This window comes from Canis lupus, chromosome 16, assembly GCF_048164855.1.
Source record: "Canis lupus baileyi chromosome 16, mCanLup2.hap1, whole genome shotgun sequence".
NCBI classification, from domain to species: Eukaryota; Metazoa; Chordata; class Mammalia; order Carnivora; family Canidae; genus Canis; species Canis lupus.
The window spans coordinates 61,183,324-61,197,047 of record NC_132853.1 but is presented as its reverse complement, the minus strand read 5'-3'; the positions used below and the strand labels follow the sequence as shown (position 1 = coordinate 61,197,047).

At 47.9% G+C, this 13,724-nt stretch overlaps 1 protein-coding gene across 2 annotated transcripts in view; it reads right to left on the bottom strand.

Annotated features, from left to right (window-relative positions):
• The window catches only part of FOXK2 (forkhead box K2), a 73,165-nt gene that overhangs the window by 11,772 nt on the left and 47,669 nt on the right, over positions 1–13,724 (bottom strand). For both annotated transcript variants that reach the window (XR_012009424.1, XM_072782100.1), the window contains exons 3-7: positions 10,969–11,116; positions 8,574–8,720; positions 2,389–2,582; positions 1,434–1,609; positions 163–459 (exon numbers count right to left, since the gene is read on the bottom strand). Coding sequence is in view for 1 of the 2 variants with exons in the window: in XM_072782100.1 (XP_072638201.1) it covers positions 163–459; positions 1,434–1,609; positions 2,389–2,582; positions 8,574–8,720; positions 10,969–11,116 (962 nt within the window). In the remaining variant the exon portion in view is untranslated. The remainder of the gene's footprint in view (positions 1–162; positions 460–1,433; positions 1,610–2,388; positions 2,583–8,573; positions 8,721–10,968; positions 11,117–13,724) is intronic.

Here is a 13,724-nt window from a genome sequence, read left to right as displayed (position 1 = left end):
GGTAAGGAAACAATACCAACAGATATAACTGGAAAGCTTACAGAAATCTCACCAGGTGGTCGGCAAACCTAAGACTTTACGTGATCAGCAGGAAAGGGTTCCAGGTGAACAAGGCTGCGGGGCGTCCGGCAGCCCAAAAACCCGCCTGCTCCCATGGCTTACCTTTCACTTCTTTGTGATCTCCATTCTCCTGCGGCTCTGCCTTTGGAGGGGCCAGCACCGCTGCCTGAGTGACCACGGCCTGGCCAGCGACCGTGTACGTGCTCGCGGGGGCCAGGCCGGCCACGCTGGTGACGGACACCGCGGGGATCTGGTGGACAACGTGCACCGTCTGCACGACAGGCTGCTGGGAGGTCGAGGTGGTCACAGGAGCGGCGACCGTGTAAGTGACGGGCTTGATCGTCGGCGGCAGCTGCCGCTGCACGGCAATTAAAACGGGCTGACTAGACAGAGGTGAGCCTGCAGGGGGTGAGGCAGCGGGGTGAGGTGCGGGTGCCCGCGGGAGCCGCCTGATTACAACCACCCGCTCAACACACAGTCTGGTGAGACAGGGCGCCCTTCCTCTGTGTAACAGTGACGTCATGCACGATGGGAGAAACGTGGTATTTTAATGGAGAAATTTAATGCATGTATCTAACTGCTAAAAACGCAATTCTCGTTGTGTTCTGGTCTGTGACAAGTTTTCCCACAGTTCTTTCCTCATGAAAAACAAAACGTCAATAGTATACGAGAAGAAGCTGCCTGCTGAGGCCCAAACAAGGGGGCCACGCTCCCCCAGGACCAAAGTCTTTATCTTACGGTGGGGGCGAGAACTGCAAAGTGCAGATGCAGAGGTACAAGCTCCGCTCTCCGTGGCTTGGGCATGGAATAAAGGAGAAGACACTCGGGTGACAGGGGCCAATGTGGTCAGGAATCCCACTGTATCAAAACTGCACTCTTTGCCAACCAAACAATAAGAGAATTAGCTTGGACACATTTCCATGCTATGGGGCGTGCGTGCGTAATTCCGCAGAGCGCACATTTTTATTCTGCATTGTGACTTCGTAATGAAATGCTCACATATTCATTAAGTAAGTGAACAGTTTCTGCTGTCAATCAATGTCTAGTTTGTCTAATTTGTGTTATTTCTTTGGGGAATTTTTTTCATTATTTTTGAATGATGAAACAATTGAGAAACAGACTGATTCTAAATTATTTCAGGCAACTACACAAACTATTTACAAAAAACAATGTGCACTGATTTTTTAAACAGTCACGGTGCTGGCAGCTTTCCAGAGCTTACGGCATGCAGGTACTACAGAGAAAGCACCGGGTACAAGGGAGCCGAGAGCTCTGGGGTGCTCGTCTGAGGAGCTTGTTGGCACCCTGCCCCGCTGCCCCCCCCCCCCCCCCCCCCCGGCCCATCACACCTGCCCTGTTTCTGCACATCTCACCTGGTGCACTCTGGGCAAAGCGGGCCTCCTGGATGACGGCCAGCTTGGGCTGTTGGGCGCTGGGCTCGGGCTCCAGGGGGGCCGGTGAACCTTCCCTCGACAGGCTCTCGGGGGTCTGGGCTCCACTGGAGTGAGCAGACAGTACTCCAGCGTGATTGGGGGAGGCTGGGGCGCTTCTGAATCACCAAAAAGGAGAGAGTGGATTTTTACAGGTGAAGCACTCACAAAGCTGCCTTGTTTAATAAAGTGCATTCTGAAAAAAGGGGTGTCATCTGTCTTCTGTCAACCGACTACAGCTCTGTAAGTCCTATTGTCCGCCTGAATCCTGTGACCTGGGACGGACCCCCAGCAAGGCTCCCCCTGTCGGGACAGCCAGTGGGCCAGTGCTGGGCTACCACAGCTCCGTGCCCAGCACAGGCCGCACCGCCGCGGAGCCGCACGGGCTGCCCTCTCCGAGCAGCTCCTGCCGACGGGCAGCAGGGGCTGGCCGTGCGCAAGCAGACAGGGGCTTAACACTTACGTCATGGTCACTTTTTGTTTGTTTAAAAACACAGTATCTATAAGCTAAAATGTAATCTGAGAGTCAGGCAATTAACATTGTATCAATTTTGAGTCTAAGCAGCTAAAATGCGGCTTTGAAGAGCTGTTCTCATGCCCAAGAAAAGGAATGCTCGCTGCCCACCAAGCGCCGTGAGCAAGGAGTCCAATGAAGCCACAATGGCAGCAGGGGAACAGAGCGTAAATACAACTTCATCAACAATCTGCGCTGTTTCAGATCACTATTAAGAAAATGTCCATGGATAGCATCCAACACCTCTTTTCAAATCCCCACCCCAACATTTAATCATAATGCATTTGGCAGTTCCTTCACTTGCAAAAGGAAAATTGACCAATACATGGAAGGTAAATTCACTGACCAGTAAGTGAGGTCTTTTTGTTTGTCTTTTTTCCTTACCTAGACGAGAGCGGTCCCAGAGGGGTTCTAAAGCAAGGCACGCCCCTAGGCCGTCTTTTCCTAAAAGCCTGCTCTATTAATTTGCTTTCAGAGGCAGGATCTATCCTCCAGAATGAGCCTTTGCCTGGTTCTTCCTGGGAACGTGGTACTTTGATGAAATAACGATTCAGAGAGAGATTGTGGCGAATTGAATTCTATGAAACATAAAAAAATACGTAGAATTCATATATTTCTTTGCTGAGAAATCAAAATGTGCCCCAGTTTTAGTGCCCTGCAAAGCAGAAACGTAGCATTCAGCCCTTGCAGAGGGCAAACAACTTTAAAGGCAGCACTGTGCTGGAAGAAACCAGCCCCTCTCCCCTGAGTGAAGAAAGGGCTCGGGGTATGACCCCTCCACAGAGTAGCAGGGTGGACGCCAGGGGCAAGGAGGGGACCTGGGGAATGAGGAAGGGTGGGAAGTCAACACCGCAGGGAAAGAGGCAATTTCCAACAGGAAAAATGTTAACTTCCATCTTTTTTCCAGGTGGGAAACCAAGGATTATCACTGCTGTCATCTGACCTTTCCTGCGGGCCTCACCCTGCTTAAGAGATGAACAGAATCAAAACAAGCCAATCCCTTAAAATAGTTTTTGAGCACAGAATTAGCTTGTAGGAATCTGTCATAGCCAGCTAAAATGAATTAATGCAATATAAAGTATTCAGCAAACCAGCAAAGGACAGAAATGAGCTAAAGGTTGGGAAATATCGTGGACACCAGTAACAAGAGGACTTTCCAAAATGCTTCCATGTTGTTTAAATCTGACCCACAAAATAATCTTGTGAGGCACACACAGGAAACTTCTCTCTCAACCCCTACTCTCTTCTATTACAAAAAGCTTGGCTCACAGTTTGCAATTTCAGGAAAGCTCCCCACTGCAACCTGAGTAACTCTCAGGAGCACACCTGATCCTGAGCTGAGCCCTCCAAAAGTCAGGAGCAGCCAGACGAGAGTCATGCATCCACATCATTTCAAGTTTATATTAACATTGAAATTTAAAATCACTAAATTAAACAACTGAAGTTTCAAAATGGTGGTAACTCACAGTAAAACTCTGGGCTATTCAAAAATCACTTCTAAATTCTCCAATTAACTTGCTAACAGAACTGCTAACCACAGCCTGAAATACCGAATTGCCAAAGGTGGCTCAGGAATCAGAACGTATCTAATTCTAGTTTACAGCCCATCTCAGGGACTGTTCAAGCGTGTCAGCAGTCACAGGCTGTGATAAATACCCCCCAAGTCCGTGGAAGCCAGGCACCTCTCTGGCAACATGAAGTGATGGTTAGACTGCATCTGTGTTTTGTGAGACTGCTTATTAATAAACACATGCGAGAGAGAGAATATTTTAGTAACTGCATATACTATTATGTTTTATCATAGGGTTTAAGTAACAACCCACAATACCTTTCTACTACTTCCTTCAGAAAATCAAATTGTTACTGGTGTCTCCATCAGAGAAAGATAATCCTCCTCTGAATGCACACAGACATTTCTGTGTTTGGAGGACAGAGAAAGGAAATTCCAAGACTACGGGTTGGGGAAAGCAGACCCAAGCCACGACACTACAGGGCCCTCTCACTGTGAACAAGGCAATCCTTATGACTGCCCAGTGAGGGTCAAGAGGTCCTGTCCTGACTGTACTGTGGGAACTTGGCCACCTGGGCAGTTCACAAGTGCCCGCCGAGCCACACTGAAGAACATGGGAGGTGAGCAGACCCCATGTGAGGGCTGTTAACTGAGCGGGTTAATGTTCGTGCTGCCAGGAGGAAAAAGGGATGTGAGCACAGTGGGAGTCTGGAGGCAGGAGGTGCCACTTCAGGGGACTGGTACACAGGCATTTCTTCCCCCTGATACAGGAGAACAGGCCCAGGGCCTGCGGATCCATGACAAGTTCCCAGATGAAGGAGCTGGTATATTTATACTGTGTCTTGAAAAATGGGACAGAGCCTACTAGGCACCATCACAACAGGGTCTAATCTCCTCTCCACTCACAACGAGCTCTCGAACACAAAGGCTATGGTTTTCCAGTCAATAACACTAGAAAATATGAGGAAGTAGTAAGAGATATTGAATGTAGACACAGACAGAATAAAGCAACTATATTTCTAAGGTAATTTAAGGCCTTTGTTATTTGATCAAGTCAAGCTATATACGCTAAAATCACACTGACTTAGACTCTAATGTTTCAGAAATTATTATATGCAGAGAAACGGCAGCTTATTATTTTTTAAAAGTAAATACGAGGAAAAGGATCTGTAATCCTTAGCATAGTCTCTCCCCCGCCCCAAATCCTCCCCTAATCGAGGCTGTTTCCCAGAACCCACCCTCCCTGAGCACCTGCCCCTCCTCTCTCCTGTCCCCTGGGATGACACAGACCCAGGGGGAAAGCTGCAGAGCTGGTCACCATCCTCCACGAGCACCTCTAGCACTCCTGCCCAGACCCTGGTTTCTGTTCCGTCCATCCTAATCACACTGAGTGCTCTACTAAGGACTATTAAGGACTCCTAGAGAAGGGAATATGTTAAGTACCCTCCAGAAGGAGATATGAATGTGCAGGGTGAGGGGAGCCCAGAGCACTCCCGCCACTGTGAGGAACCAGCTCTGGTCCTTTCAAAGGCCCAGAATTCAAATCTTCTAGTCATCACAAATATCTCAACTCTGGGCTGGGTAAAATGAGAATTATAAATCATAAGAAAACATTATTGTGGGGCAGCCCGGGTGGCTCAGTGGTTTAGCGCTGCTTTCAGCCCAGGGCCTGATCCTGGAGACCCGGGATCGAGTCCCACGTTGGGCTCCCTGCATGGAGCCTGCTTCTCCCTCTGCCTGTGTCTCTGCCTCTCTCTCTCCCTCTCTGTCTCTTATGAATAAATAAATAAAATCTTAAAAAGAAAAAAAAAACATTATTGCATAAATATGCAACCAAAGAAATACGTCATCTTTCCAGAAACGGCCACATTTTGTTTTATCCTAGAGTTTCCTCTAGACAAATCAAAAAGCTTTGCCATGTGTAAACAATGCAAAATACCAAAAGAGAGCCTGAAAGGTAGCTGTGGACTTCCTTCCATTAGGTGTCAGAACAAGTGTGGTGGGAAGTGCTGACACATGGCTCTTAGGAACTGATGCAGAGCAAGGGGCCCAAGCCCACCAGGGCCCCCTCTCCCTGCACAGCCACCTCCTTCACCCCACAGAGGAGGGCAAGGGGCAGTCTGGAAACCCAAATTTTATTTTTTTTAAATATCTATTTATATGAGAGAGAGGCAGGGGGGTGGGGGAGACAAAGGGAAAGGGAAAGAGAATCTCAAGCAGACTCCCCGCTGAGCAGAGTCAGACACAGGAGTCGATCTCTTTTTTTTTTTTTTTTTTTTTAATTTTTTTTTTTTTTTTTTATTTATGATAGTAACAGAGAGAGAGAGAGAGAGAGAGAGAGGCAGAGACACAGGCAGAGGGAGAAGCAGGCTCCATGCCGGGAGCCCGATGTGGGATTCGATCCCGGGTCTCCAGGATCGCACCCTGGGCCAAAGGCAGGCGCCAAACCGCTGCGCCACCCAGGGATCCCAGGAGTCGATCTCTTGACCCTGAGATCATGATCTGAGCCGAAATCCAGAGTCGGATGCTTGGCCAACTGTGCCACCCAGGCACCCCTGGTAACCCACATTTTAAAAATGGGCTGTTTCGGGACATCTGGGTGGCTCAGTGGTTTAGCGCCTGCCTTTAGCCCAGAGCGTGTTCCTGGAGTCCTGGGATCCAGTCCCACATCAGGCTCCCTGCATGAAGCCTGCTTCTCCCTCTCCCTCTGCCTATGTCTCTGCCTCTCTCTGTGTGTCTCTCATGAATAAATAAAAATGGGCTGTTTTAGATGACAATCTTCCCCCTACTCTCTATGCAAAGAAAATCTAGAAAAGAAAATGGATCTGGTTCTTTTGTGAAACAAAAAATGAAAAAGCTTTTTTGTTTTAAGCCAAAAGTGAGGAATTGGGAATAAAGACTCACATATACAGGGACTTTAAGCATGGTTACTTTGGGAAGGGCACCTCAGAGAATTCTCATGACAGAAAAGGGACACATGTGGGTGAGTACGGGGGGGTAGCTAAGGACCTCTTAGGACAGAAAGAAATTGAGTGCATGTCCATAGATTAAAGGGAGGAGTGCAGCAGGAAATCCCTTTCCTGCTAAAATGCTGGAGCCAGGAGGTGTGAAATGTCCCAGGAGCGGCCTGACACAGGCAAGAGGCGCAGTCACCCTTATGGACCTTGATCTAGACAGAAAAGAAGATGTTTCAATAAAAACATTAACGACAATTGAATAGAAAGGGGTACTTGCTTTGCAGCAGTTATGTGTGCACGCTCTGCTTTCAGTGCGCTCTGAAGTCAGAAGCAACCAGTGCAAGTGGGGATCACACCTGACCTGAAGCACTCCCCACCAGACTGAAGCCAGGAGGAGGCCACCCTGGAGAGCTGGCCTTTGTCCTTCAGCCAGAAAACCACATGATGCTTGGAAGCAGTTCTTGAATAAATAGATATTAGGAAATGGGGAGAGAGATCATTCAAAGCCTGGCCAGCCTTTTCAGAAATACTCACTCCTATTACGCCCAGCTAACTGGTGTTTCCAATCCTCAGAATTCTGCACTCAATGAGCTGTACATCACTCTACCACAGTCCTGACAGGGCACCCTGGGACCTCACCTGCCCACACACAGGGAGCTGTGTGCCAGGTGCAATCACCAGACACGGACACAGGTTATCATCTGGTTCTGCTTCCTCTGTTTTACATTTTCTCTGAAGTACAACTTCACTGTTCTAGATTAAAGTACAGTTAGTATTGCTGGGATTTCTTGTCCAGTGTTTTGAGAGACCTGCCAGGAAGTTGGATATGAAAGTGTTCTCCCAAACCCAGCATTTTCCTCACCACCAACTAAGAAATGGCACCTAGCTGTGCATAGGATGGCAGGCAGGGTACAGATGACCCAAGCCAGGAGGGTAGGCTGGGTCTTATTCTATATCTTCCATAATCAAAGACCCGTACATGACTGAAGATCCCTTACAAAGGAAATGTTCAGGATTTGGCTGGTGGGCTATTTTTATTAAAACATGTTTACGTTTACAGGTAGAAGAAGAAAGTTCTTGCCCCTCATTAAACAGAAAATGGATTCCCCCAACCCCTACCCCCATCACTAGGTTATGGCTATGGTTTGGCATCCATTTCTCAAAGAGTCATTTACTCACTAAGCCTGAAAGGAAGACTGTTTCCATTCTCCGTTAATTAATAAATTCAGGAACTGCAAACCTATGTTTCCTCCTTTATTATGCTTTTAATATTCTGTATTTCAGACTTGCTTTTCCTCTATTGTCTGAATTACAGAGGTCCTACTGTACGTCCAGTAAGTGGACACACACAACACAGACACACAGAAGAAAAAAAAATGCTTGAAAAAAAAAAAGAGTGTCAAAGCTTAAAAACCAAACTAAATTAAAAAACTGAACAGGGAAATATGCACTGATTTCAAAGAGTCCTCTGAGGAGGCCCAGGTTCCACAGACACTCTAGGAATGATCGGACTGCACAGGTGCACAAGCAGGCAGGCTCCCCAATTTACCATGCAGGGCAGCACCACATTTATCTGTGTCCCTGTACTGAGCAATGGGAGAGGTCTTTTGAAGAAAGGTTCCTTGGTAAAACAGTCTGAAAACCATCTCTGTGCAGACTTGGAGAAGCTAGGTACGTCAGCAGACGCAATAAGGAAGACAGGAGAAAGCCTAAGTGAGGGATAGGCTGGGTTTCTAACCCTCCTTTACCTCAGACACAGGGAGTTAACTGCAACGGTGGAAGAGGAACCTTGCAAACAAATCCGTGCCTTTCCTATCCGTGGGGCAGTGACCATAAAAACCACAGGCTGAGGTTTGCTTCTAGAGCCGCTATTCCTTCTGCTCTGTGCAGAGGAGGTGAGTGCACGGGGTTAGCGGCATCCAACATGCCTCCTCCCTGAGCAAAGGAGGGTCTCCCTTACCCTGCTCTGCTTTGCCCTGTGCCCAAGGTAAGGAAAGCAGCCTAAGTCCTCTCAGTTATCAATCAGCATCTACTGCCACGTCACAGAAATATCTCAAAAAAAAAAAAAAAAACAAAAAAAAAAAAACCTGAAACAGATTTACCTGCCAGCCCTTGTCCGCTGTCCTGTAGTACGGATAGTTTTTAGTGATGTGAGTATAAATTCCATTTAAAGTGAGCTGCTTATCAGGAGCCATCGTAATTGCCTGTACGATTAACTGTGCATAGGAATAAGGAGGCTTTGAGTCATCCTGTAGTTAAGTTAAAAAAAAGAGAGAGAGAGATTACTGAAGATATCAAAATTTTTACTAAATTTACTAAAATTCAGGATTGTTGTTTTTAAGTGTTCCTGTGAAAATGCTTAGTTTTCCTTAGTACGAAAATAATGTAATCTGAAAAACATTTGGAAAATTTTCATGAAACAAATGGAAAAGTGTATAAGCAGTGTAACAGAATATTAAAACCACATAAGGAGAAACCCCACATGGCAAAAACAGAAAACATAAGGGAAAAAAGCTACTTTTCCTGACCTCATTAGAGTCCAGGGCAACACATGTAACATCACCGCCAGAGGCCCATCACATGGATCTAACAATAAAGTGAAGAGTCAGCGTGGCAAAGGGTGGAGCGAGCTGGCACTCCCTCCCAGGGCTCAGTGGGTCCTCACGCACTTAAAGCCAAAGGGACAACGGCTCAGAACCACCGCGTACCCATCAACTGCGAGGCTCCTCCTTATAGGAAACCCCACACAGAGGCAAGCACCGCATGCCACCTGCCGAGCGCCTACACTGGGGTCTCAGGCACTTGGGCGGGCGCTGTTCTAGTGTGCAGGGCTACTGTGAACACTGCAGAGCGCACACACCCCTGGTGCCAGGTTGCTCAAGGCCACAAGTGGCTCCTTGTCACTGTAACAACTCAGCCCCCACATACATAAACCCAATGGGGAGAGGGTACACCCCTGGTTGTGAACTGGGAACTGTACGTATCAAGTTAAATGGACCACGAAGCATAATGGTAGACTCCAAGCAGTAAGCTGCAAAAGAATATACTCAAGATGATACATGTTACTTGAGGTTTAAAAATGAGCAATTTAGACATTTTTTAGGGATAAATACAAATGGAAAGAACAAACAGAGGACTGTCAGAAAAGGTAGAAAGACCTGCCAAGGAGAGGAGCATGGGCTTCAACCACCCGGGCTATGCTCCATCCTGCCAGCCAGTGGTGGGGACATGTTCCATGCAGACTGAACCACCCACCACCCCAGCACCCCAGCTTCAATAGCCAGTACTTGGGCTGGAGGACCTCAGCCGGGATCCCCACCACTTATCCTGTACTGTACCAAAGGGCCAGGCAGACGGCAGAGCTGGAGACCACCCAGGTACCAGGGAGAGAGCGTGAAGCCATCTCCACTGTGCTTATGCCATTCGGTGTGTTTCTCTGTCAACCTTTATTCTATACGCTTCTAAAAACTTTTTTTTTAATTGAAAAATGTAATATGGATAGGAAAGCGTATAATACATCCTTATCAGCTGAAAACAAATGTTTATAAAATTAACGTCAGAACAACACTAGGTCAAGAGAAGAACACAGCCCACATCCCAGAAGCTTCCACATGCCCACCAAGCCCACAGTGTCTACCTCCCAGAGAGGCCCCCATTACTTCTGACATTTTACAGTAATCACAATCCCGCTGTGATTAAAAGTTTTATCATCTCAGAATGCATCCTGAAAAAAAACACAATTTAGTTCTGCCTGATTTTAAACAGGCAAATGGATAAAACAGAATCCTACAGAAGGTGCCTCTGGGCCTGCCTCCCCTGCCCAGCACGCCCCATGCACGAGGCTCCCGGCTGCTGCAAACAGGTGGTGCATGGCTATGGTGCATCTATCCCATGGCTGTGCCTGTTCTATTGCACAAATAATAACACTACACAGTGCTTTATCTTTTTCACTCAGCATTATACCAAGGACACTTCCACAGCAGTAGCTATGCTGCATGATAGTCCCCTGCTGGATAATTCTTCTCCAATGGGGCATTTAGGCTGCTTTCAATTTTCTATTAACTTTTGTTTGAGATTTCTGCCATTTCCTTTAGATGCAGTCCTAGAAGTGGTGTTACTGGTTCAAAGAATAAAAACATGCATGGTCACAGCAAGGACCATCCCAAAAATGTGTGTTCTGTGCACCTGTGCATTCAGACACAAGCGTCTGCAACAGCAGGACTAAACCCAGGAACAGTTTCCCGGGACAGAGTACACATCACCTTGTGAGGACCAAGGGGTTCTCTTTTCCTCCACCGGCTCAGCTCTTAGCACCTGGACCCACTGCTGCCCACCAGGGAGCACCCAGTGCTGAATGACCAAGCTGTGCAACCCCCTCCGACATACACTTCACAAAAGGCCCAGGTGGGGATATTACTAGACCTACAAGCAAAGAAGTGAGGACAGCTGGCTACGTGACGGCCTCTGGGTTCTGTTTCAAGGCTATAAAACATTTACCTTTGGGCTGTCTCCACCAGAAGCTTCCTTTTCATTTTCTGGCTGCGAGTTGTCGGCCATTAAATTGAGGTCAGCTGGTATCACACGGCCCATTTTGTACCCCGAAGACCCTGCTCCCCGGGGACTGGATGGGCAGGAGTTTGCAGCACTGTGGATGGGAAAAGGTCGCTGCTATCAGACTATTAGAGAACATACGTCACACTGTGCTTCAATGACCCGTTCTGATTTCAAGTACAAAGTAGGAGAGCATCAGCATTTCCTATGGAAAATGGACTCCTTAATTCTCTTAGAAATTTAAGATCACTCCAGAAAACGTGGAAATGAGGTATCTGCTTCCACATGTGTTATCTTACATAATCATAAAACAAACTCTCAAAGAGGGTGGTGGTCCACTTGTTTCACCAGCGAGGAAACTGAGGCTCTAGATGGTTCTAGAACTTACCAAGGACACAGAGCCATATGTGATGGCCCCAGGGCTCCAGCCCGGCAGAGGGACACAGAGCACATGCTCCGCTGACTCCCTTCCCACCAAGGACATGGCCTCCAGCTATACTAGAAAGGTCAGGGACAGTCTAGAGAGAGATGAAGGCGGCTGGCCACGTGCAGGGAGCACAGAAAGGGGATGAGGCCGTGGACATGGACCCAGGTGGCATCAGGCCCTGGAGCATATGCATCAGGTCAGTTAGGACACAACATACCCTAAATGCGGAAACAGGAACCTATTTTTTAAAATTAATTAATTAATTAATTTTTAAAGTAAATTCTACCTTCAACATGAGGCTCAAACAAGTCCAAGATCAAGAGTTGCACATTCTACTGACTGAGCCAGCCAGGCACCCAAGGAACTGATTTTTAAAGACATGCTTTTTTTCACAAAGGCAAGGCTAGGGTGCTGCTTCTTGATCTCTGTGATGACCGAAGGCCATCCACACTCACCTGTGGTGGTTCACCAAGCCGTACATTTGAGCTCCTGCTCCCTTTTCTATAAAGGACCATATTTTAAAACGAGAATGAGCTATGGAAATGGGAGGGAATTATGGTAAGATCGTCTAAGAAATCCATCCAGCTACACAACAGTATGTGTGGTTACATCCGAGTTGTGTTTGGGGAGGAAAATATTGCAATATATATTACAAATATATAGAAAATTTCTGGAAAAAATACTAAAAAATAGGAGTTACCTCTGAAAACCTGAGCTGAAAGTGGAGCAGAAGGAGAGGGAAGGGGAGGAGGCCCAGCACCGTGTGCAGCACTACTGGCCTCTCTACAATGAACATACACCAACAGTACATGCATTCACTCACTGGACAGGTGTTTACCATAGGCCAGGAACAGTCTAAAGTACTACTGGGGAGAGAAGCAACAGGGCGGCACGGATCTAGCATCTTAAACACTAGCTACCAGTAAGAAGTGCTGCCATGGGAAGGTGAGCGGCCCCACAAGTCTGGCCGCTGGGTTTGGAAAAGGCAAATCTGCTCCAGCCGTAAGTCATCTGTAGTCAGGCTCCCATGCTGCTGAACCACCCAGTGCAGGCGCTACACTGATCAACACTGGCTACAGTGTGAGGCTCCAGGGTGTGGGGAGAGACGAGCAAACAAAACAAGAGGAAGACAGAGCAGAAGATGAGGAGGGGCTGGGTCAGGAGCTCTTCCCCATGCCCCCACCTCGCCCTGGCCCTGAGTGCCCATGCCATTGTCTAGGAAACTGGTGTGCCTGTCTCCACTGCTGCTGCCCCTCTGTAGGCTGCTCTCCCACTGGGGTACACAGGACATCCTCCTCTTCATCTGTCACTCTGTGTATTTTCACACAGTACTGTACAAAACTCTGGCCATGAGGTTGCTAACTGTTGTCCCTCCGCTGACACAATGGCTATTTGGTCCATGTAGTCACATGAGACAAACTCAACCAAGTGGGAAAGACAGAGGCAACTTCTACAACACAGCAGCCACAGGATGGAAGCAGAGGAGGGAGGGGCCTGATGCCAATAGCAGGTGCTATGCAAGACGCCAGACCCAGTCCACTCGCCACTCCCTCCACTTAAAAAATAAAACCCGGGATCCCTGGGTGGCACAGTGGTTTGGCGCCTGCCTTTGACCCAGGGCGCGATCCTGGAGACCCGGGATCGAATCCCACGTCAGGCTCCCGGTGCATGGAGCCTGCTTCTCCCTCTGCCTGTGTCTCTGCCTCTCCCTCTCTCTGTGTGACTATCATAAATAAATAAAAAAATTAAAGAAAAAATAAATAAATAAAACCCAACACAGATACCCTTCCAGAAGCCTACCGCTGATGCTCATTTTTAAGAAATAGAAGTGTCTGCCTGAAAGATGGAAGCCAGAGCCACCAGTTCCCCATGTCCTCTCCCTGGCTCTGCCACATGCAGTGTCAGCCTGGACAGACGAGACAAACCCTGCCCTACCGCCCAGCTGTGCCCTGGACAAATCTGGACAGCAGAAGTCTGATTCAAGAGCACAGCACAGGCATTCATTTTGCACCTACATCTACATTACTCACAGCTAAGCAGAAGACACCCAGATACACACTATTCCCTTCTTCCGAGAGCCAACAGAACCTAGGAAGACTGACCCCTTTGAGTTCTGCCCCACATCACAGCACTTCGACCACACATGGCCACCTAACCTGCTCTGATGACACATGTCTGCAGGATCCCATGGCTGTTCTTGACCTGACCCTCAGCTACTGTCCTCTGAGACCTCAGCACAACCTAAGCACTGTGCTCTGGATTCTGGGTTCTGTAC